At 46.2% G+C, this 23,516-nt stretch overlaps 1 protein-coding gene across 1 annotated transcript; it reads right to left on the bottom strand.

The window, feature by feature from the left end:
- Positions 1-138: 138 nt before the first annotated feature.
- Positions 139-23,307, bottom strand: NCF1 (neutrophil cytosolic factor 1). The gene is made up of 11 exons (XM_044993248.1): positions 22,275-23,307; positions 20,186-20,266; positions 18,471-18,546; positions 13,961-14,126; positions 12,966-13,021; positions 11,432-11,554; positions 9,453-9,560; positions 8,887-9,004; positions 6,380-6,487; positions 4,296-4,432; positions 139-2,188 (listed from the first exon to the last, which is right to left on the bottom strand). Exons 1-11 carry the CDS (start codon positions 22,344-22,346, stop codon positions 2,070-2,072), a joined length of 1,164 nt encoding a protein of 387 aa, XP_044849183.1. The 5' UTR covers positions 22,347-23,307; the 3' UTR covers positions 139-2,069.
- Positions 23,308-23,516: the final 209 nt, after the last annotated feature.

Genomic DNA, 23,516 nt, shown 5'->3' with positions numbered 1-23,516 from the left:
GGAGACACCCTATCCACTGAGCTTCTCCCTCATCCCATTCCAGCCCATCTCGCTCCTGGCATCTGATGCCAGAGCAGCTCGGAAAAAGAGCCTGGGCATCAGGGTCTAAAATATGGTGGAAAAGAACCAATGCAGGAAAAACCTCAAAAATGTTTTAATAGGGAAGAAAAACAACACACTGAATAGAGACTGAAAATCCTTGGAAAGATCTCCCTGGCCCTCTCTCTCAGACGCACATAGCATGGGGAAGAAAGGACCTACATACTAACACTGCAAGCTCAGCTGGGCAGGCACTGTCTTTTTGTTATATGCATAAAGCAGCATCTATCACATTAGCTTACCCTGTCTGTAACTGAGCTCTGTAGGTGCTACCATGCAGTTCTGCCAACTCTCTCACCAATTTATCACAAGTCTCATGATATTTGGTGTTTGGTATTTTTTAATGAAAGCTGAGGTTCTTATGCAAAGTTAGTTTCTAGCCTTCGTGGCTGCAAAGAAAAGCTTGAAAACTCAAAGCCTAAAGCCTCAAACATCAGAAGGCAAATCAAAGGAATCGCAACATTGTGGTTTAAAAATCTCATGATTTTTAAGACAATCCGGTGATTTTCATGGGGCTGACTCTCTGTTTTTAAACACGATAGAAACAATAAATAAGAGTCTCTACAGGTTTTTCTGTTTTCCCACTAGAAGGCAGGAGGGAGCCAAATTTTGTTAGACCATAGCAGCCCTTGGACACTTACCAAAAGTTATCAGTTACAACCATAGATTGCTACTGTAGATTGCCAGATTGAATTTCCTCTTTGTTATCAACATCTTTTGCAAGAGGCCTGTGGTAAACCCACTGTGCAATTGCCACTGCATGTTGGGAAGGGTCCGTCAGGAAATCCCTTTCTTCAGCAACTCTTGCAATATGTCACACAACTTCTGCTGAACATGCAGCATCTCTTGGCTGCAGGAGACCGACTGCAATTCAGCAGCTCTTTTCTCTGACTTGTTTATTAATCAGTCATTTGGCCAACACGAATGTATTACACACACAAAATGCCTTTTCAAACCACAGACATATTTAGCTAGTAAAACACTGAACAGGATTAAAAGAGATTTATGTATTAACTTTACATGGGGGTCTCCTACAATAATGGAGTCACCAAAAATGGCTATATTACAAAGCAAGCTAATAAGTGCAAACCATATCATCTAGGTTCCAAGTACAAATGGTGGGGAAAGAATCAGTTAAGAATCTCTCTTATTGCTCAATGGAATGCTGAACACCTTCATCTACCATGAAAAAAAGTCATTGAGAGAGGAGTTCACTCAACAGCTCATATGATCAGTGCCTTGATCAACTGTAACGAGGACTAAAGTCTAACAGATTTATTTAGGCATAAGCTTTCGTGAGTAAAAATCCTCACTTCTTCAGATGCTTGGAGTGAACCTCCTCATCAATTATTGGGAGAGGACTACATGCCCCCTGGCTAAATTGGCCTTTAACATTGGTTCTCCGCTTGTAAGGTAACTCCCTTCTCTTCATGTGCCGATATATATTTATGCCTGTATCTGTAATTTTCACTCCATGCATCTGAAGAAGTGAGGTTTTTTACCCACGAAAGCTTATGCCCAAATAAATCTGTTTCTCTTTAAGGTGCCACCGGACTTCTCATTATTTTTGTGGATACAGACTAACACAGGCTATCCCTCTGATACTTGATCAACTGTATTTTGTGTAGCAGTTCGTAGTAAACATTAAAAAAAAATGTGATCAGTTACTGAGAATATCTTGCCGAATTCTGTCCTTGTGTGCACCAGTGCAACCTCATTGTACTCCCTGGGATTGCACAAGTATAAATGAAGACTAAATTTGGCCCATCAAGTTTAGAACAATTCAGATTTGTTGAGAGACTGAATTATATGGGGAACCTTAATTGAAAGTGCCATAACCTGTAGCTCTGAGAAACGCTATGAGAACTGCCGCTCTTGTAGAGGTGCTGAAATTCACCAGAACTGTCCAGTCTGGCTACGGAGTCCTGGCAGAGAATAAGCATCAGCTTTATATTTTTTCCCCAATGGGATCATTTGATCTTGCTCTTCGTGCTCTCTGTACAACGATTCAGGATCAGGTCCTTACTGGGTCGTGGCGGAACAGCTGGTTGGGCCTTGGACACGTTTTCCACCATTTCATTTCTCTCTCCTACAAATGACAAGACATAAAAATATGTGAAAGTTCCATGCCGGGCCCACTTTAATATCTGTGCATATTGGTCTGGGACTTTCAGAGGAGGCCGAGTGACTTAGGTACCCTACTCCCAATGGATTTTGATCCCAGCATAAGTGTTTGATGTCAGTGGGTCCAAGATCTAGTACTAAATCGGATCCTTCTAAAAGGAACATGGGGGCTGAAAAAATGGTTTAGAATCTGTGAGGGATTTGTTAGTATCAACTCCCATAAAGCCATCACACTCTTGTTCTAAACATTCAAACATTTCCATCTGGGGAAGGTATTTTTCCCTTCCTCCTCTCTATGTTTTTCTTTACTCCTGGATTTCAAGGCCGGACAGGACCATTAGTCTGACCTCCTGTGTAACAAAGGCCAGAGAATTTCATCCACTTATATCATATGATAATTTACTAAATATGGGCCTGATCCTATATGAGGTGAGAAGTGTATCTTGAGAGGTGCTGAGCATCCTCAATTAGCCCCTAGTCAAAGCAAGAACTAAGCACATCCTTAACTTTAAGCACCTCCATTAAGCAGGTGCTTGGAGTCAGGCTCATGTTTATATGTTTTGCTGAACAGGGATGGACACATGCTTAAAGCTCTTTGCTAAATCGTGGCTCTAAAGAGGTGCTCAGCGCCATGTAGGATCAGGCCCTAGATTAGTTGAGGGGGCTGATGTCACAACATTTAGATTCCATACTACTTTTTGATTCACCAAACTGCAGGCAAAGGAGCCAGCAGCAGAGTTTGGATCGAGTTTCAAGTTGTATCTCAGGTAGCTGGCTGGCTCTTGCTCAGAATCTAGCTGATTGCTGGATGTGGGATCGGGATTCGGGAAGGAATTTTCCCCCCAGGTCAGATTGGCAGTAACCTTGGAGGGTTTCACCTTCCTTTGCAGCATGGGGGTACGGACCATTTGCTAGGTTCATCTGGGTATATCACAATCAATTCTCTGCCATTGCAGGGGGCTCAGGCACTGGGTGCATCTGGGTCCCTCCTGTTCTCTCTCTGTGGCTCATGATAGTCTAGTCTCTCGAAGGCTGTAAAACGTTTTGGTTTAATTTTGGTTGTTGTGTATGGAGTGCAGGTGGCCTGTGTTAGGTCAGATTAGACGATCTGCTGATCCCTAGGCCTGTAAAGTTTGGATCCAGATGTTTGGTGTGGGCCCCTCTCTGGCTAACTCGATGTGCTATTTAGCTTGCTGTGTTGCTCCACGCTCATTGTATAGCTTCCCATTCACTAGGAATGTCCCAAATGCATCACTGGGCTTTCCATATATTGCCTCCCATTATTTGCAGGCATTTAAGGCATTTTAGAAATCGGAAATCATTAGTTTCCGCCCTTCGGGGGTTAGTACCGGCCCTTCTGCGGCCTGCCCTACTTCCACCTCCATGATTTTTCATACCCTCAATGCCTTGCTATTCCAGAAACCAACTTAAGCATCTCTTGAACTCATTCCATCTGTAGTCTTTGCTTCAGTGGCCTTTCCCTTTTACTCTTTCCATATATGTCTAACTCTTCGTATGAAACCCACTTCCCTATTTACTGCTCGTAGAAAACTGCTTTGTCAGGATTGCGAGAGACTGTAACCACCATCAGATTCATCAGGCCATTTCATAATGAAGACAATTTCTCTAGAACCCCTCAGTCTGTACTGTTCTAAAGAGAATAAACCCAACTCCTTTGTAGCCTGATGCTTGGAAGTGCTGAGCACCCATAGCCATCAGTGAAGGCAATGGGAGGTGCACATGCTCGGCTCCTTGAAAACCTGATGCTTGGCCATTCCTTACAGTCTGGATTGACCTGCCATTGATTTGGTTGCCTGGCACCGCTGTAGAAGTGCTGTCTGCAGCTCAAAAGTGGCCGTCACTAGCTCTGGTGTGTGGATTCTCCCACTGCCACAAACACCCCTGAGCAACCTCAGCAAGGTATGAGGACTTGCAATGTGGTGGGTAGACTAGGAAGCGTAGTGGCCCGGAGGCCTAATGCACATGACGGTCTCCTTGAGTACAAGCATCCTCACCCCTGCTGTACATGACACAGGCTTTCAGTCTAGTGGGTATGTCAGATTGAAACTTACTGATCACGTTGGACTTGCTCTGGAGATTGCTCTGCGTCCTTGTCTTCCTATACTTCATGCTGTTCCGTCTGTATGTCTCCTGGCTGATCTGCTTCCGGTTTTGGTTGTGGATGCTCTTGACATTTCGGATGGTCGACCTGCGTAGAGAAAGAATGAATCTTTCAGCTTTTGCCATTTTAACTATCTATGCTTTCTTACTTACAGGTCCCCACCGCGGGAACCTTCCCCTCTTGTAGGCCTGGCAGAGTCTCATCCCGAGGAGAGCGTTCTCATTGGATTTAACCTACAATTGCTTTGGATTATCCCAGGCAAAAGGACCGTGGATTAGTGTCAGCAACCTTGTGTGATTTGTTGTGTAAAATCAGTCAGGCAGCATCTAGCTGCTGTGAACGAATGCTTTAAAAATGAATAAATAAGTGTGATGCTAGGATAGAATTACAGTAAACAACAGCAACGCTTACTTAGCTTTTCCATCGATCTCAAAGTACATTGCTGAGGAAGGCGATGTAGATCACATAGCAGGTGAGTGTCAAAGTGCCCCATCCATTGGGCCACACTGCTCACCTATGCCTATTTATATCAATTGTTTCTGATATATCACCAGTGTAATTCCGATGTAGGAATTTATGGCTATCAGGGCTATCAGTGTGTCACACACACTCTAAAATACTGGTCCCTTTGATATCAATGGCAAAACTCTCATAAATTTCAATGGGATCAGAACCTGGCCCATAGACAGATCAGATTACATGATTTAGGAAACATGTTTTCAACCTGTTGTTTCCCGAGCTACACCTATCACACGCAACTAAAGTACTGTACAAAGAGAAAATAAACATGAACACGAAGACATGGGGCCGGATTCCCAGCTGGAATAAGATAGCATGCTGCCCCTGGGAGTTCTGAGCAGGTGTTTGCCTCTCTTCTGGGATCTGAATTAAGACCAACTCATTTTCATAACCGGTCCATCAAACAGCTATGAGCAGATGGCACTACTATCTATCCCGGCTATTTTTTCACACTGGGTTCATACTGTTTACCTAAGTGGAAGAGGTTTCATACTCCATTACCATGCCTCCACTCACTCCTAAAATTTCAACACACTACGCATCTGTGAAATTACATGCACCCATTTCAGAGCTGCCCTAAGTAGAAGCAATTTTCTTCACAATGGGAGGTATGTGTACCTTACAAGGGCTACTTTGTTTGGCTAATGCAAGTGAACAGCAGAGCTTTTGGGTGCTTATCCAGACTGAACCCAAAGTCACTGCTTTTTGTGGTTCATCCCTCACTCATAATATCTTTAGAGTCTCTCTCTCTCTCTCTCTCTCTATATATATATAGTGACAACTGCATACTCCAGTGACTGGTGCCCTATAGATATCTTAGCTTGACTAGATATTTACTGCATGGACATCAGTGGAGCTATGCCAATCCACACCAGCTCAGAACCAGACCACAAGCTGGATTTGGGAGCTTATGTATGAAACCTGGCTTGGGATGAAATGAAGAGCCACAGTTCAACTCTGCACTTTCCAGCAGTTGTTGCTGCATCAGCACCAGGGAGTTTAATTACCTTTTATCTTTTCAATCAAAATAAAATCCCTTCCATTAGCTCAAATCCTCCCAACAGATTAGCTAGTTTTGGCAGCTCCGATTAGTCAAATCTCTGCTCGCTTTTCCAAGACTCAGTGAACACAGTTTGAAAACAGAATCCAGTCTGAAAATTAACCAAGATTATCCCCAGAAAAGAAACTTTGCAGGCAGACACCTAGAAATAAATCCGAGTAGAGACAGTGCTCAAGTGAAGTCTGCATAGGCCTGTGCTGAAAAGAGTTTAGCATCCTCATATCCCAATAACGTCAATGGGAATTGAAGTTACTCAGCAGGCACCTTGCAAGATTCGTTCCTTTATCTTTCTTTTCAGGAAGGAAGCCTTTTAGCAACCTTCTTCCCCCACCCCTCACATAGCACTTAAGCAGTTCCTCATTTCTAGGGCAAGCGATGGGCATTCCAACCCACAGCCTGGTTGGCTTCATCACACTTTCTCTACGGGACAATCAGACCCCGTTTGCCCACCCTACCTCCGAGGAGGGGCGCCTCTGTTTCTCAGCTCATTCTTCACAGGGTTGTTCTCTTCCCCAGATTTCTGCAGATACATGGAGGGGTAGTAACCGGTGATTTCTTCCTTCCTGGGGTGTAAAACAACAATCACTTACACGTACAGCTCCTTAGTCATCACGACAGCATGTCTATCCAAATCAGGGGAACAACTTACCAAGGGTCTTGGAGGATTCTCCATCACGGACAATTTTAAAATCGAGATGGGATGTTTGTCTAACAGGTCTGCTTGAGGAATGATTTTGGGGGAAGTTCTGTGTTCAGGGTTCTACAGGAGGTCAGACTAGATGGTCCTTTCTGGCCTCGGAATCTATAAATCTACCTTCCTGGCAGCTTAGCAGTTCGGGGGGGGTTATTTTTAACCTCTAGTAGTGGTGACTGCTGACAAAGCAACATGCTCCTCTTCTCCTCCATCTCAAAACCTGCCTGCAGATACCTCAGAGAGTCTGTCCATTCTAGAGAATGAGCGGGTAAAATCACTACACTGAGAAATGGCTCATATCTTTTAAGGCCTGATCTAAATTCCATTAACTTGAAAGGGAGTTGCATTAAGCCCTTCAAACAAAGCTCATTGTGTCTTAAAGCATCTGTTTTATTTAAGCAGTAACAATTAAGGCAGAAAGTATCGCCTGAGGCTTAAAGACCAGCAGGGAGCCGCTGATGCTCTATGGCAGAAAATGCCCTGCGCCAGGATTGCTATAGCAAACCAACAGATGCCTCCCCCCACCCACCACAGACAGTTACAATACTTGACACTTCTATGACACTTTACATCCTCATTGTTTGTAATCAGCAACTAATGAATTATCCTCACAACATGCCTGTGATGTGGCTTTTCCCGGTCCCATTTTAAGAGTGAGGAACCAAGGCAGAGCAGTTAGGTGACTTGCCCTGGTCACAGGGGTAGTGGGTATTAGGAGCCGGCATTAGACTCCAGCATTCCTGCTTCACAGGCCTCTGATCTGAGCACACAGGACCTCTCTCTGGATTGGGTGATACAGTTTCAAAAGGCACCTAGTGGGTGCTTTCAATGCCCTAAACGTTAGCCAATCAGCTGGCTAGAATCCATCTCAATGTATCATTAATTCTATGGCATACAATAGATTATTTCATACACACAAACTATGTTAGAAGAGCATTATTAAGGTTGCAAAGGCAAGCACTCAAAGGTTAGGAATTGCCAGAATTAGGATGGCCTGTGAAGCCTTAATTTTGACTCCCAAATGCAGTATGATACAGTCTATAATTCGGTGCTCACATCCTATTTTTCCCACAGGCCCCCTGCCTCATTCAGTGCACAGATGGATGGTGCTCACTGAATGAACAACTATTCAGTATTGTTTTCTCTCCTCGTCGTTGAAATGTGTGGTGCCAGGCCTTGTTTACTGCACACTATTCAAACCCGCTCTGAAGACAGAATGACTCATTTCCCTTTCGGCTTTTCTCCCTACTGGCTCCTAGTCCCAGTCTCCCTCCTCACGCTGCCCCTTTGCCCAGCCAGGTTCAGTTCTCCCCCTGAACCGTGTCTCTTTGTCAGTTCTTATTCTCCACCTCCCACACAGACCCATTCTCCTTACCCAGCAGGTCCCCATCTCCCTCAGCCCCTCACCAGCCACCTTCCCCAGTTGTGATTTGCACTATCTGAGGAGCTAAACCTTCATGCTTCTTCAACCCCACCCCCTCGGCTCTTTCCTCCTGTGCAGTTAAGTCAGGCAGCTTCCTCCTCCATGCAACTTGGCGCTAGCCACAGGGTTACTGAAAATACTTGAGACAGCCTCCCTGCTTCCCATTCCTATGCCTTGCCCCCCAGCATGACCCACAGCAGAGCTGCGGTTGCAGGGGAAGTCCTGCTCACAGGAGGCTGGAATAGGCTCACTGTGAATGGAATCTTCAGGGCTTTTAGCTGGGCGATAGCAAGTTTCCTCCGCTGAGCAAGTGCCAACTGCTAGTTTTGAAAGGCTTATAACTTGGCCCAATGTGTCACAGGGATGGCAAAAGGCACATCCCTGACACAAAGGCGACACACGTTTCAAGGTCCTGCTCCAAAGCATGGAGGCACTAAAGCTTTTCAAGGAAAAGGTCTCCCAAATAGTTAAATATGGAGTGGGGAGGGAAATCTATGTATTTTTTTCCCCAGCCTCATTCTTGGGAACAGCTGAATGTTTGGGGTGAAATTCCCCATCCCCCCAAAAAATCAATCAATCTGAGGCAGACACCTAGCATGGCAAATTTCAGCCCCAATGATTAAAGTTTGGCAAAGTTATAAACAACCGAAAACAGGGTCTTATTATGGGAAGTGTTAGCCAACCTTAAAAATGGGTGATGCTACCAGCTTCATCTATAAAAAACCACCCTATAATTCATGTTGGTAATTAGATTGAATGGCCAGGTTCTCTCTCTATCCCTCCCGCCGAGTGGCCCAAAGAACCAAATCCCATTTACCCTGACATGTGATTTGGATTTCTCTTACCTGACAACCCACCAGCCATCAAGTAGCTTATGGATAACCTCTATGGCGTCTCCTTCTTTCAGCGTCAGCTCATCATCCTCAGCAGCTGTGTAGCCTTTTCTGACAACATAGAGCTCCCCTGAGCACAAGATAATAGAAACAAAGGCTTAAAGGGTGCATTAGGTGTTAATATCCAAAGAAAGGCTCCTCAGTGATCCAGGCCACAGCTCCGGAATGACAGAGACAATACACAAACAATTTATCCCATTTTAAACAAGACCCAGTTTGGATCCAGATCTGGACTTCCTTAAAGTTTGGGGAGGTTCAAGTGCTGGGGTTTGATTTGCGCCCTGAGGTCAGTAGTGAGGTACCTAAACTATAAGCATCATTGATCATGGTGCCACTGCATGGGAATTCGCACAGCACTGGCTATACTCCTGAAGTCCGGCCCTAGAACATACTGGCTCACTGTAAATTCGGAGATGAATCATCTAAGTGCAGTTTCTCCTAGGATAACTCCAGAATCATGGTCAGGAACATGGAGATGTCCAGTGTGGATCTATTGGTGTGGGTTTGGGGTTTTTTACCTGCATAGTTAGGATCCTGCTCTTCAGATTCATCAGGACCTTCCATAGGCTCCAGGTAAGCAGCTGGGACCCAGCCACGTTTATTCTTTAACTGACAGAACCACCAGCCTGTAACAAAGCCAGCAGCAAACAGCACAGCAGTCAATACCATTCATTGTACTCTGCAGGCTGCAGCTCCAAAACCTGTACAAATAAACTCTCACCCCAGGCCTGTGAGCTAGGGACATCGTCATTAACCCAACTGGACAGAGAGGGGAAAGAGAGAAACTGAGAAGTTAAGGGACTTCTTTGAGGTCACTAGCAGGGTAGAGAATAGAATCCAGGTCTCCTGGCCCCGTTCTTTATTTGTGGGACAACTAAACTGCAGAACCATGGGACAACCTATCTTGATATTCATTTTCAGGGGTTACTGTTGTGCCTTTCCTACCAATGAAGCATCAGCAGCATAACTGGAACTGTCTATGGCTTCTGGGCCTAGAAAATCTGATAAGATTCCCTAAGTCCCTGTCTACATCTGGAGGTTTATCTAAGTAGCTGTTCCAGAATATTCTAGAAAACATTGACGGCAACCTAACAAAATCCAAACCCTGGCTCTTTTAATTGACTGTTGGACTGGTCATTAAGGAACCTCTGTGTGGAAAGCAATAGGATGCAAAGGAGTGGAAGGTGCACTGGGAAGAGCTGTTGTAAGGATCATTGGGGTAAAGAGGCTACTGTGTATGTACAAATAAGTCGTGCATCTGCCTCTGAACTCTTCACAGTGACTTGACTGGGCAGGATGGGAAGCAATCAGTGCTTCCCTGAGTAGCTCCTGTATGTCTCCGTTTAGAAGTGGTTCTTTGTGTCAATCACCATGACAACAGGAGAGGGGAAGTCCACTTTTGTTTTGCAACCATGCGGACCGTAAATTTTGAATGTTATTTCCTCGCTGGGCACCAATCCCAGGAGTCATGAGGGAAGCTCAAAGGGCTTTCTAGGATTGCATCACAGCCTCACGAAGAGATGTCCCCTGTCATGTGACTCCCCGTTGTCCTCACTCGGGGCAGGATTGTGATCATAGAGTGCTTGCTGTCTTTACATGTGTGTGTATATATAGAAATGCTCTCAGCTTCCATACTTAGGGCACGGAATTTCTTAAAACCCATTTTGATATACAGATGCTCACTTTATTGCTACCTTATTATCATCTCTTTGTGCTGTGGTAGCACCCAGGAGCCCCAGCCCTGGACCAGGACCCTCCTGTGCTCGGTGCACAGAACGAAAAGATGGCCCCTGCCCCAAAGAGTTTCCCATCCACACACAGAGTATGTTGCGGGTCTAAAGCACCGTGCAAGTTTTCACTAGCTGAGCCACCCCTCAGGAGGGAGGCAGGGGCTGTGATTTACGGACACACTGGAAGGAACTCCTCCCTGCACTGTGGCTATGTTGCAGTGGTTGCACCTGTATAGGCTGGCTGGAACAATTTGTATAGTGGGGGTGCTGAGAGCCGTTGAACCACACTGTAAACCCTGGATATGATGGAAAGCACTTCAAGCACCCCTAGTTCCATCACCTCTGCACGGGGGCCACAGAGCAGCCAGGCGGCTTCCCTGCGGGGGTACCTCCAGCATAGAGGCCTCCCTGGTGGGTGCAGAGATTCCCCCATCCCAGCAACACCTGCTGCCCCAACAGCCCCAAGCAGTTGGAAAGGCACATTGCCTCCCCACTTGGTCTCTGCTGTGGGCTCAGGACTGGCGCCCACAAAACTGTCACAAAATGAATCCGTGGCAGAGCCAGGAAGGGAACCCAAGTGTGCTTAGCACTCAGGCCTGTTCCCAACCCACTAGGCCTGGCTACTTCTGTGAAAGCAGCTCTACAGACCTAGAGATAGGCCCAAAACAAAAATCCCTGTCTCTACAATGGGCTGAAACCACAAGCTGGATCCAATCAGCCCTGAACTTTGGAGCCAGGGCACATCCCTCCAGAGCAATGGGCTTTACCACTTTCACTCTTCTCCACAACGTCCACCATGTCCCCCGTTTTCAGAGCCATCTCGGTGCTGGAGTTCTTCTCGTAGTCGGCAATAGCTCGGTACGTCTGCAGGATGATGGGGCCAGTAATGTCTGCAAGAGAGAAGTGGCGACAGGATTTCATGAGCTCCTTTAATCGTTTTCCATCCAGCAGTAAAGCAGCACATTTCTGTTGATCACCCGGGGAGAGGTTGGGGAAACTCCACAGAACTTCAGTGGAAAGTCCAAAAGTTTCTCACTCCCTAAGAGGTAGCAGTTCTGGTGTTCTCACCACCCTCAGCAGCAATGGTCTTGGAGTTCCTCTAATAAGGATCAAGAAAAACAGCAGCAAGAATTATAACTGCACTAACAAGACAGCCACTGCGGCTTAAAGGCCCCAAATGATTATATTCATAACAAAGTAAGCAAGCAGTAGTATTTAGCATGTTGCATAAGTGTCCCAGAAAACATTTGCCTATCACAGGCTGCCATCACTCATGCATGAACCATCACTAAACATTTGCTGCCCCAGGCAGGCTGGTTCTGCTGTAAGGTTTCAGTTCTCCAGTTGACAGTAAATTCTCTGCAGGCAGCAGTAGCAATGGAACAGCAGGTAAGGTGACCCTGTAAAATATGCACTGGCCTACAGATCCACCATTATCAGCCGGGTGCTGAGTGGGAGATGGCATTTGCAGAAGGGAGGGGCAGCCCCACAAGCTGAGCAGGCCCCTGGCTGAAGGTTTGAAACCTTACAAGGAAAGGAGAATGGGTTTGACTTTCAAGGAGAACTAGCCTATCCACTCCAGTCATGCATGGGAAGCGTCTGGAATGAAGACGGATTCTGTACGAAAGGAGAGAGGGCAGCGTATCCATGTTCTATCGGGTGCCCCAAGCACAAAGAGAGGAACTTGGTTTCTGTCAAGTTCTATCGAGAAATAACACTACTGCAGCATAAGGCCCCAGTTCTGCAAACAATTGAAGCACGTGTTTCAGTCCATCCTTACTGGGCATATGCGCTTTGCTGGATCAGGGCCGACCGTGCTGTTGGACGGCAACCTCCAATACAATGCGTTCGCCCGAGTTTGGTGAGAGTACGGCCTGGAAGCCCCGTTGACTCCTTCCGGGTGCATGAGTCCAGCACTTAGTGCCACAGTGGGTCTATATTGGACCCGCTTTGGGGCTGCCATCCCTGCAGGCTGGCTTGGAACCCTCCATTCGCCACTCCAGGAGCAGCTTCTCAACTCACTACACCCACCCTACAGGCCACTTCCGCAGAGAAGGCCGTGCTGCTCTGCATGCAGCTGGCACCTCCTGCTCCATGGCTGAGGAGATTTGCCTTGCAGCAGGGCCAGCCCTACTGTACCAAGGGGCAAGGAAGCTGGTGCCCCGTGCTGAACACTGTCCCACCCTAGAGATTATTCTTCCTCTGTAGATATTTTCCCACAGTGCTGACGGAACCATGTGCTCACTGTGGCTAGAATGGTTGCTTACCAGCATCAGAATAAAAACCACAACTACTTCTTACCGGCGACATTTTTCTTGGAGTCCTTTGGCACTAAATAAGTCTCTGGTTTCTTGATGCTAGATAAACAAGAGTGAAGTCAGTTTAACGCCAGTGGATCTTGACCCTTTGTTTTCTCCCTGTTCCTATCAGCAACAGGGTTCCCTTCCCTCCATACAAAGAACATAAGAATAGCCATACTGGATCAGACCCATAGTCCATCTAGCCCAGTACCCGGTCTCAGACAGAGGCCAGTACTAGAGCATCAGGGGAGTGTACAGAACAAGGCAATTTGGAAAGATCCATCCATTTTCCCCTCCCCGATTCTGGCAGTCAGAGGTTTAGGGTCACCCTGAGCATGGGGTTACATCCCTGACCATCTTGGCCATCATCCCTGCACCTCCAGGTCCAGTGTAGATGTATCCTTAGAAGACAGGGAAGGCCATTAGAGGGCTCATCAACTATTTAAAGAGATAGTACCCAATTCCTATGCAATAAACAATGAAAATAACCTCATCTTTGGGCAGAGGCCAGGCCTGAAATACTTCAGCCCGATAGTCACTCAATCTTTCTGAAAATTTGACCTGAAAATAGGGGCTTAGAATGGAAATGCGCAGGCAACCTTAACTATAGCTGTTATTAGTGCTCTGGCTATGTAATATATTATATCCTATCATATTATTTATATGTTCTAGGATATTAGTCTCCTATTATAGTAATAGAAGAAATCTGATCATGTTAATCAGAACATCAGCAATTGAGTAGATGAGAATTCTTCCCCTTCTCGCTGGGGTAAAGACAAACATAAGAAAATTGCATAGAAATGTGTATGTTACAAATTTAACATCAGTTTGAGTTAGATTTATAGGTTATAAAGCCAGACGGGACCACTGTGATCATCTAGACTTCCCTGCATTAACTCCTGTTTCAACTTGAGCAGATCTCGTAGAAAAATAGCTAGACTGGATTTTTAAGTGGTTAAAACAACCCTGAGTTCTGGTGGAAGTGGCCATACTCACTGGCTGTCTGTGGGTGGGTTCAAGTCGTCAGGCTTGACTTTGAAGAAGTTCAGAACATGGGAGCATCGGGAAATCTTGTGCGGCAGATTCAGCAAGGTGTAGCAGTATTCAGTCAGCGTGCCTTGTCTGTTCTGTGTAGACCGGTGGCCATCAAACCATTTGGGTGCTAGAAAAGAGCAAAACCAGGGAGACTTATTTTTTGTGACTAGCGCTTTTGGTAGAGCTGCCCACGCAGTCACTTTGATACCGAATATCAACCTGAAAAAGAGCTGAGTAGAACCCAAAAGGGTCTAATCTATAGTGACTGTTACTCAGATGGCTTCTTGCTCCCTTCTAAGGTAACGGAGTTTGGGAGCATCTCAAAGCATCCTTAGATGCCACAGGGGACATTTTTGAAAGCGGTGGCTACTGCTGATACCAAACGGGTGCCATCGGTGCAGCTACATCCCAAGGGTGCTTCGGAAAAACGTGTCCTTGGCAAACATTTTGAAAGGCCCATCGTAAATACAGACCTAAGTTTTTTTAAAAGTTCTGCTGCCGGAGCACAGAGTTCCTCCCTTTGTCAAGCCAGCAGCAGAAGCCCAGTGGCAGCCAGTTGCACACCCCGGATCTAAGCAGAAGCTCTGCAGTGAAGACAGACAGAGCAGCTTTGTGGAGAGAGTACTAATCTGAGCAGATTGCTTCCAGCCCTCCAGCCCCCGCAAGGGAACAGGCTGGAGAGAGGATAACCTCATGTTAGTGCTGTGGCGCTCTAACATAATCCCCATAGCCATCACCAGGGTAAGCTCGCCTGGGTCAATAGATTAGAACAAAGCTGCCAGCCTTTGTTCTAAATGGTTCTGCTTCACTTCTGTGAGGCTGAGAGATCACCTCTCTCTCTCTATCAGAACGCACGCTGAAGCGTCATAAACACAGTCCTGGAGGAGGAAAAATATCGACCACCACTTCTGAGCGACATCATTACACCAACCTTACCACCCCTCCCCCCTGCCATCGTAGACTGCGCTACGTGGAGGCGGAGTAAACATGCCCAGGGGAGAAGCTCTCCCGTTGGTTTAGGAGCATCTTTCTTTAAGCACTTCAGTGCCGACGCTGCGTTTTAAGCAATGACCTGCTCTAAGGTCACCTGGGAGGAATGCAGCCAAACAGAGAAGTGAATCTGGGTCGCCCAAGCCCTAGTCGAGTGCCCTAACCACTGGCCCATCCCACGTCTCAATTTCAAACAACTTCCCTGTGCAGCAGGACCGTGCTATTGCCACCCTTTGACAGGCAGAGATCTGAGACACAGAGAGGCTAAGGGGAGCTCTAGTCTTAGAACGCTACAGCAGTGCAGCTGCAGTGTTAGACACACCTACGCTGATGGAAGGGGTTCTCCTGTTGGCACAGGTAATCCACCTCCCTGAGAGGTGGTCGCCAGATCAGTGTAACAGTTCTTCTGTCTACCTAGCGTTGTATGCTCCGGAGGTTAGGTCAGTATAGTTACATCTCTCAGGGGCGTGGATTTTTCACATCCGCAAGAGACGCACCTATACCGATGTAAGTTCCCAGTGTAGACCAGGCCTAGGCAACTCTAAGTTCACACAGGAAGTCTGTAGCAGAGCAGGGAACTGAACTGAGTCCCAGGTAGTGCCCTAAGTAGGGCCATCCTTCCTCTCAATTCCACATGCCATTTAATTGCCATGTGTCTCTGAGAGCAGCAGTGATCACACCTCAGACTCAGCGACAAGAGATGCCCTGTTAAGAGAAGCCCTACACCTACTGAACAGAAGCCTACAGCTCTTGGATTTAATAATCCAATTTAATCAACTGGAGGGAAAAAACCTCCTCAAATCAGAAGATGACCAGGAGTGGACAGGTGAAGCTAGTTACTCAATCTGAACTAGAATTCATTGTTACATATTACATTGTTTACAGATTGTTCACACAGGAGAGAAAAAAGATGGGGTGTATGGGGAAGGAAGGAGATATGAGGATGTGCATTAATTCTTTAAATCTGCAGTAGGAAGACCGGCAGCAGGGAGGCTGGGCTAAGTTCCTGGCAGAAGCTGGAGAGAGAATAAACAAACTATGTTTCTGCAATTTTTACTAGGTCACCTCACCCAGCATGTTTGCGTTAAATAATGAAATAATCAGTACATTGTCTTGAGCACTCTGAAGAACACAGGTGCATGCATAAGTTACAATCCAGTGCAACCACTAACTTCACCCATTAACAAGGGAAATTCTTTCAGTTCCTCAAATCAATACTACTATGTGCTCGTTCTGGAGCACACCCATGTGCCTTTAGGCAAATCAACACTATAAATATACGGCTGGTTACTGCGTTCAGGGGGCAGGCAGAGGAATGAATCTCAGCACTGTTATGGAGGGGTGCAGTTTGCATTTTGATTCATTCTTTCCAGGGAAATAAAGGTCTATCTTGATGTAGGTCTTTTGAAGGTCACCTCGGTACCTCACTGTCAAATGTTATGGGAACCCGTGGTTTATTTATGTAGGTGGAAGCCAAGAAAATTCCCTTCTAACTATAGGGTCCCCACCCATAAACATGTATTAACCCCTAGCCAGAGACTGTATTTCCCTCCCCCACCCTATGGGCACACAGACAAAGAGCTCAGCTCCCACGTGGGGCAGATTTTCAGACATGCCCAGCATCTAGCCGCTCCCATCGTTCTCAGCTGTTCCTGCTGTACTAATAACTTCATGCGTATCCTGGCACAGACAACACACCACAGGCGTCATGCTATCTGCGTCAGGCTTATATTCATTTGGTGTCTTGTGCACCGTACGGCACATTAAAGACTGCACATTGCTGTGGCAATTGTAACTCTCCAGTGAGTCCTTTGAATTTTATAATGGAGAGTGGTTTCCTGCTGTTTATTTTGCACACATACAGGCCATATGTAAGACAGCGGGCCAGAGCTTCAGCCGTGGCTCCCTAACACACTATTAACGATTTCTTAATGGAGTTTTTTGTCTGTTTCTTTAGTTTATTGAGAAAAGTGGAACAACGAATTTTTCCTGCTCGCGTGACTCAGAAAGGTCTGAATGGATTTCATTCAGAATTTCAGCGAGTCCTGTGTTTCACCAGAACTGCTATGAGGGTTACAAGCAGCTCTCCTGGCTATGCTGGTGGATCTTACAACTTCCTCAAAATGTACAGCTGTTGTTTCTGGGGCCTTTCAGCAAAACCAAGACACAGCCGCTACAGTCTGACTATAGCAACAACTCTGCAATGGGGGAAAGAATTTTCATGCCCCAGGACAGGAGCCAGATGAACATACCACTTCATCTTTCCCTTTACGACCACCATCTTTCACTGCTAAATCCAGCAGACCAGATGTTGGGTGTTCCTCATCTCAAAGAGATTTCTTCATTAAAAATAGAGCAACAAATGCTGACAGAGAAATATGACCCCACCTACCACAGCTATTACAGTAACTAATGTCAGCAAAGTGAAATCATCTTTGAGAAACTACTTGTGTTTAAAACTGCTTATGAGAACAGGGGAAAGTACAGCGGGGACTTTGGGGGCATTCCCCAGCCAATGGCAGTTAGTAGGTTTGCATTTACCCAAAGGTTACTCAGATCAGTGATAGGGACAAATGCCAAATCCAGCTCCCAGTAAAGTCCATGGGCAAATACCTCTTTATTTCAGTGCAAGCTTGATTGAGTTCTAAATCCTGCTCCACTTATTCACTCAGGTAACCCCAAGGAAGTATTATTAATGGGTATTTCTATGCATGCATTCCCTCAGAAGCATTCATGAATTAATCCTCATAATCACTCTGTGGGTGATAGATAGCATTATCCCCGCTTTACTGTGAGGGGGAAACTGAGGCACACAGCGAGGTGCAAGGACTTGCCGAAGACTGGGAACGGAACACAGATCTCCCGACTCTCACTGCCTTAACAAGTAGCCCCAGGACCTGAAAAGCTTTCTGCCTGCCAAGGATGGTGCTCAGGCTGACATGGGTCTTTTCAGCGGTCGCTCATCTCATCCCTAGATTGCAAGAGGGAAACGTGGCTGGGATTGAAAATGGGTGTACGTTAATGTACAACTTCAGGGGCAGTTAGGCCACTTTCCCTGCATCTGCCAGAAGTTGAGCAATAGGCGGTTACTGATTTGTGATCTGAAACAGTAGGTGAAGTGACAGTTTTATTTACAAAAGTGACAAAGAGTCTTGTGGCGCCTTATAGACTAACAGACGTATTGGAGCATAAGCTTTCGTGGGTGAATACCCACTTCGTCAGACGCGTGTGGTGGAAATTTCCAGAGCCAGGTATAAATATGCAGGCAAGAATCAGTCTAGAGATAACGAGGTTAGTTCAATCAGGGAGGATGAGGTCCTCTTCTAGCAGCTGAGGTGTGAACACCAAGGGAGAAGAAACTGCTTTTGCCAAGACTGTGAATGGCTAGCCAACTACAAAAGCATATTACAGGGGGGCTACCATCCCTTTTCATTCCAGCTTCCTGTTTTGAAGACATTGACTGCACTATACATCTGCTTACCTGGTAAGTGAGGGATGATCCTATTCTCAATGTTGATGTCCCCAGATTCAATGGGAAACATTTCCTTCAAGGATTTCTAGCATGAGAAGAGAAACCAGTATTAGGTGCACAATCCAGTCAGCATATCCAGGCCAAATTCCATCAGACTCCTAGAGTGCTCATCACTCGGGCTCAGACCAAGGACACCGGTAGAAGAGACCCAGGCTCTGGTTTTCCAAAGGCCTCAACTTGGCCTCTGGCTGCGCATCCAATGGAGAGCTCAATTTTGCATCCCATTTTATAGCACCTAGACAGCTAGCTCACTGGTTGTGCTGACAAGTCAGGTAGTTAGCATTAAAAGGTCAGATCCTGAGAGCTGATGGCACTCAGCACCTTGCAGGATTGGGCACCCATCAAAGGACTTTAGGTAAAAAAATTCAAAAGTGCCCAAGTGACTTAGGAGCCAGCTTCCATTTTTTCAGAAGTGACTTTTAGGCACTTAGGTGCCTCCGTCCCATTGCCTTTCATTGAGATTTTGGCTCCTACGTCTTTTGAAAATGAGAAAGTTTTACCCTTTAACGCTGAGTTCTTAATATAAATTGTAAATAAAGGCAAAGAAATAATCATCAAATAATAGTCTGCCTCCATCTGGGCACCGGAATACTTTCCAAACTGGAATAAAGCTTCACAACACTTGTGAGGGAAGGATTGTTATCCAGGTGTTACAGATGGATAAACGCCGTTCATGATTAAGTGAACCTGAAACCATTGACATACTGCAATGGCAGATGGCTCTTCTGGTGTGTGGCACTGGAGATACTGAGATAGAGAAGCCACTCTCCCAGTTCTCCTGAGGGCAGTTTGTATCCAGCTTAACTTCTCACTTCATTGCAGTAAAACCTTGCTAGAAAGAAAATTAGTTCCAGACTCCTCTGTCTAGTGAATGGCAAACCCCTGCTTGGAAGGTGCTAGAAAAAGGGCCCAGAGCCTTCTTCCAAATCAACCTAGTAAAGGCTGCTACTTAAGTGGCTGATAGGGTATCTAGGCCACTCAATTCCTGTCCCTCTCCTGAGGAAATCAGATCACATATGCTCTGAGATCACCTGGCCCAGACTGAATGTTACAAGTTTTATATTATGGTTCTGAAAACATATGTGCAACTTCCACTGAAGTCACTGTGAACCTTCCCTCACCACACATAAAAAGCGTAGGCATCCCCATAGTATAGTGATGAGCCTGTTATAATGGTCCATCTAGACAGAATATAGCCTCAAGCCTTTGTAACTTCAACTACCTGAAGGGGGGTTCCAAAGAGGATGGAGTTCTCAGTGGTGGCAGCTGACAGAACAAGGAGCAATGGTCTCAAGTTGCAGTTGGGGAGGTTTTGGTTGGATATTAGGAAAAACTATTTCACTAGGAGGGCGGTGAAGCACTGGAATGGGTTATCTAGGGAGGTGGTGGAATCTCCTTCCTTAGAGGTTTTTAAGGTCAGGCTTGACAAAGCCCTGCCTGGGATGATTTAGTTGGGATTGGTCCTGCTTTGAGCAGGGGGTGGGACTAGATGACCTCCTGAGGTCTCTTCCAACCCTGATATTCTATGATTCTATAACCATACCAGAACCACCTGCAGAGCACTCTCCAAAACAGACAGAATTTGGCCTTTGTTTTTGCCTTTTAAGCTCCTCCAGCCCGCTGCCCCCACAAGCCAGACTTAGCTGAACCAAGAGTTGACTTACATGAAAATCATATATCTCGGTAAATTTTCGATAAACTAGTTTTTCGGTTAGGTCCTGCCATTTCACCAGGAACATGTAAACCTATTGAACAACAAACAGAGTTCAGATTCTGCAGTTTATTCTGTGGGACCCCAATTTTTACTGCCATGTAGAAACAATCACTGTTTGCAAACCATTTTCCAAGAGACACCAGGTAGATAGCCTTGTCTGCTGGAGCATACACACACTCACACACTCAGCATGTCTAGCTACAATCCATCTCCAAACCTGTATCAGTGACAATCCTCATTTTTCTCTATTCACAGAAAGCATATACAGTAGAACAGTTTCTAGCACAGTCTGGTACAAAGGGCCCATTTCCTATAAACATAGCCATTCAGCAGATACCACATAGGACTCCCCTGTCCCCCACTCCATTCACACCACCCATGGTGCCAGTCTAGACTACCTGCTTGTCTGCTCCTCTCAAAAGACCCCTGTGCTTTCTTCTATACTGCCCCCACTAATGGAATGCCCCCCAGAACTGATCCCTGAGACTAAAGTCCCATTCTCTTTCATATCACTTCTCAAGAAGACCTTCTGCTGCGATGCTTAGAAGAAAATCAGCCAACTCTGTGCCAGGGGCTCAGCTGAAGGGCAGTTGAGTAGAGGCAATATTTAATTACAAAAGCCTAAAAGAAAAGTAGAACTGGTTGAAAACTCCTATTTTATTTCTATTAAAACTTTCAATTTTTTTCCATGACAAATAATTCAGAATGAATTTTTAAAAATTTTCATTTTGGTTCATCAAAAAATTGACAATTTCATCAACGCGGAACTGTTTTCACAGAACATTTTTATTACAGCAAAACTTGTGTTCCAACCCTCAAAAAAACTGTTGATTGAAAAATTTCAACTAGCTCTGCTGTATACAGAGAAGAGATTAGGGATTGAAAAGGTTAGCCAGAGAACAGAAATACAAGAGAGACTGGGGAGAAACAGAGCCAGGAGAATTGCTTTTCCAACAGTGGCAAGTGATCACAAACTCCTCGTGACACGCTCCATATTAAAGCTAGAGGTGATGTGAGCCATGGCGTTCAGTTCCAATTTGCCCCAAAGTTCTTGGTTCTGAGCACCCCTCATTTTGTTTCAGCCTATTACAGAAGTGGCCAACCTGAGCCTGAGGAGGAGCCAGAATTTACCAAAATACATTACCAAAGAGCCACAGTAATACATCAAGTATCAGAGGGGTAGCCGTGTTAGTCTGGATCTGTAAAAGCAGCAAAGAATCCTGTGGCACCTTATAGACTAACTATAGTCTTGCATCCGACGAAGTGGGTATTCACCCACAAAAGCTCATGCTGCAAAACATCTGTCAGTAATACATTAGCAGCCCTCCAGCCTAGGGTGACCAGACAGCAAGTGTGAAAAATCAGGACAGGGTGGGGGGTAATAGGCACCTATATAAGACAAAACCCCAAACATCGAGACTGTCCCTATAAAAAAAAAATAAAAATCAGGACATCTGGTCACTCTACTCCAGCTCCCAGCACCTCCCGCCTGCTGGCAGCCCTACCATTCAGCACCTGCCACAATCATCTGTTTTGCATGCGCAGGAGGCCCTGGGTGGGGAGGGGAGTGAGGGCATGGCAGGCTCGGGGGAAGGGATGGAGTGAGGGCAGGGCCTGGGGCAGAACAGTGAGCACCCCCCAGCACATTGGAAAGTTGGCACCTGTAGTTCCAGCCCCCGAGTCGGTGCCTATACAAGGAGCCGCATGTTAACCTCTGAAGAGCCGCATGCAGCTCCGGAGCCACAGGTTGGCCACCCCTGGTCTATTACCAAGATAGGAATCAGCCAAGCAGGTGAGATCTGGACCCAAACTCCCCTGAACACTTGGGGTTCAGGTCTGGAACAGACATTTCTAACGACAATCCAGCCTGCTGTCTCAGCTCAGAAGAGCAGCAGCATTCCCCCAAAATGTTACTTTTAGAATCTCTCTTTCCAGGTATTATTTAAAATTGAAGGTAAAACAAAGCCAAGGGGAATTATACCTAAAGGAAAAAAAACCCTTCAGCTTATTGTTCTGCAGTGTAATCTCCAAGTACTTACATAATGTTGGCTGGGAAAAAACCTTTTCTCGAAGCCCAGCAGCTCAATGTGTCTGATGTACGTCTCTTCCATGGCTGAGGCTGGCCCCTGTACTGAATGCTAGAATCTGGCTGTTTAGCTGGTGGTAGGACAGAGCTGTTTGTCTGGACGCTCACTGCTGCCCTCTCCGCCTTCTCTGCCTGTGCATCGGGCAGCTTCTTGTATCCACGCTGAAAAGGGGAAGTTGCACTGAATTGCTTCACCAATTGTTGGTTTTATTAGTGGGCTGTTTCCTGCTGAGAGTCTCAGGACCAGGAACTAAATAAATCCCTCTAGGTTCAGCTCTCTCCTTCCTTCTCATCGCCAAAAGTCTGCAGGCACCGTGGGGAAAAGCGGAGATGCTGTGAGAATCAGGATCCAGATGCCTCAAGAGGCGAGTGAGGGGGCCTGAACCCCATAGAATAAGCAACTGAATGAACAGGCTGTCTACCATGTTATTGTGTAGAAAGAGATGTCAAGTAAGGTCTTTTGGGAAAGCACGTGATGGTCATTAGGAGATCTGTGTGCAGGTTTGGATTATGAACGTAAGCAGGTGTCTATGTGCAGAACATTGCCACTGGAACCAGGGTGCAATGCAGCATCACCGTGCAGCTGCTGGGGGAGAACGGAGGGGCCCCTCCCATGCTGGTGGTTGACATGAAACTAACTCCAAGCATCGAGCATTGTACAACCCAGGGAAAGGCAATGGGGGAGCATGAAAGTTCATGGAAAGTCACTGACACTGACGAGGAAACCTGTCTTGGGAAACTAAGGAAGGAGGGAGCTTCCCCCAGTCTGCGTAAGCATGAATTGCCGTGGGCCGAGAGAAAGAAACCACCCACTACCTCTGTTACAAGGGAAGGGTTTCTTTGAAGTGAAGGCAATCCAGAAACACCTGAGCAGGGGGCTGTCTGGGAAACTCTGGCTCCCCTCTAGGGCAGAGGACATGCTGAGAAACTGCTCAGAGGCAACAGGTAGCTTGTACTAGAAAAGGGAACTGAGCGAATACAGCGGTGTAACGCCTGAGGTTGCATCTGTGTGTTTATTTTCTGTGTAACTTGGGTGTGCTTTTCCGCACTATTTCATCTCTGAATTGGTGACATTTCTATTACGTAAACTGTTTGTTTGTTTTTACCCTAAGCAGCCCTGTTGTGCAATCTACAGCCTCCCAGGAACTGGTAAGTTGGGGCAGGTTTACTCCCTCAGGGGTGATGAACCAGAAGG

The sequence above is a fragment of the Mauremys mutica genome, chromosome 19, assembly GCF_020497125.1.
Source record: "Mauremys mutica isolate MM-2020 ecotype Southern chromosome 19, ASM2049712v1, whole genome shotgun sequence".
Lineage (NCBI taxonomy): Eukaryota > Metazoa > Chordata > Testudines > Geoemydidae > Mauremys > Mauremys mutica.
This window is presented reverse-complemented; position numbering and strand designations above follow the sequence as displayed.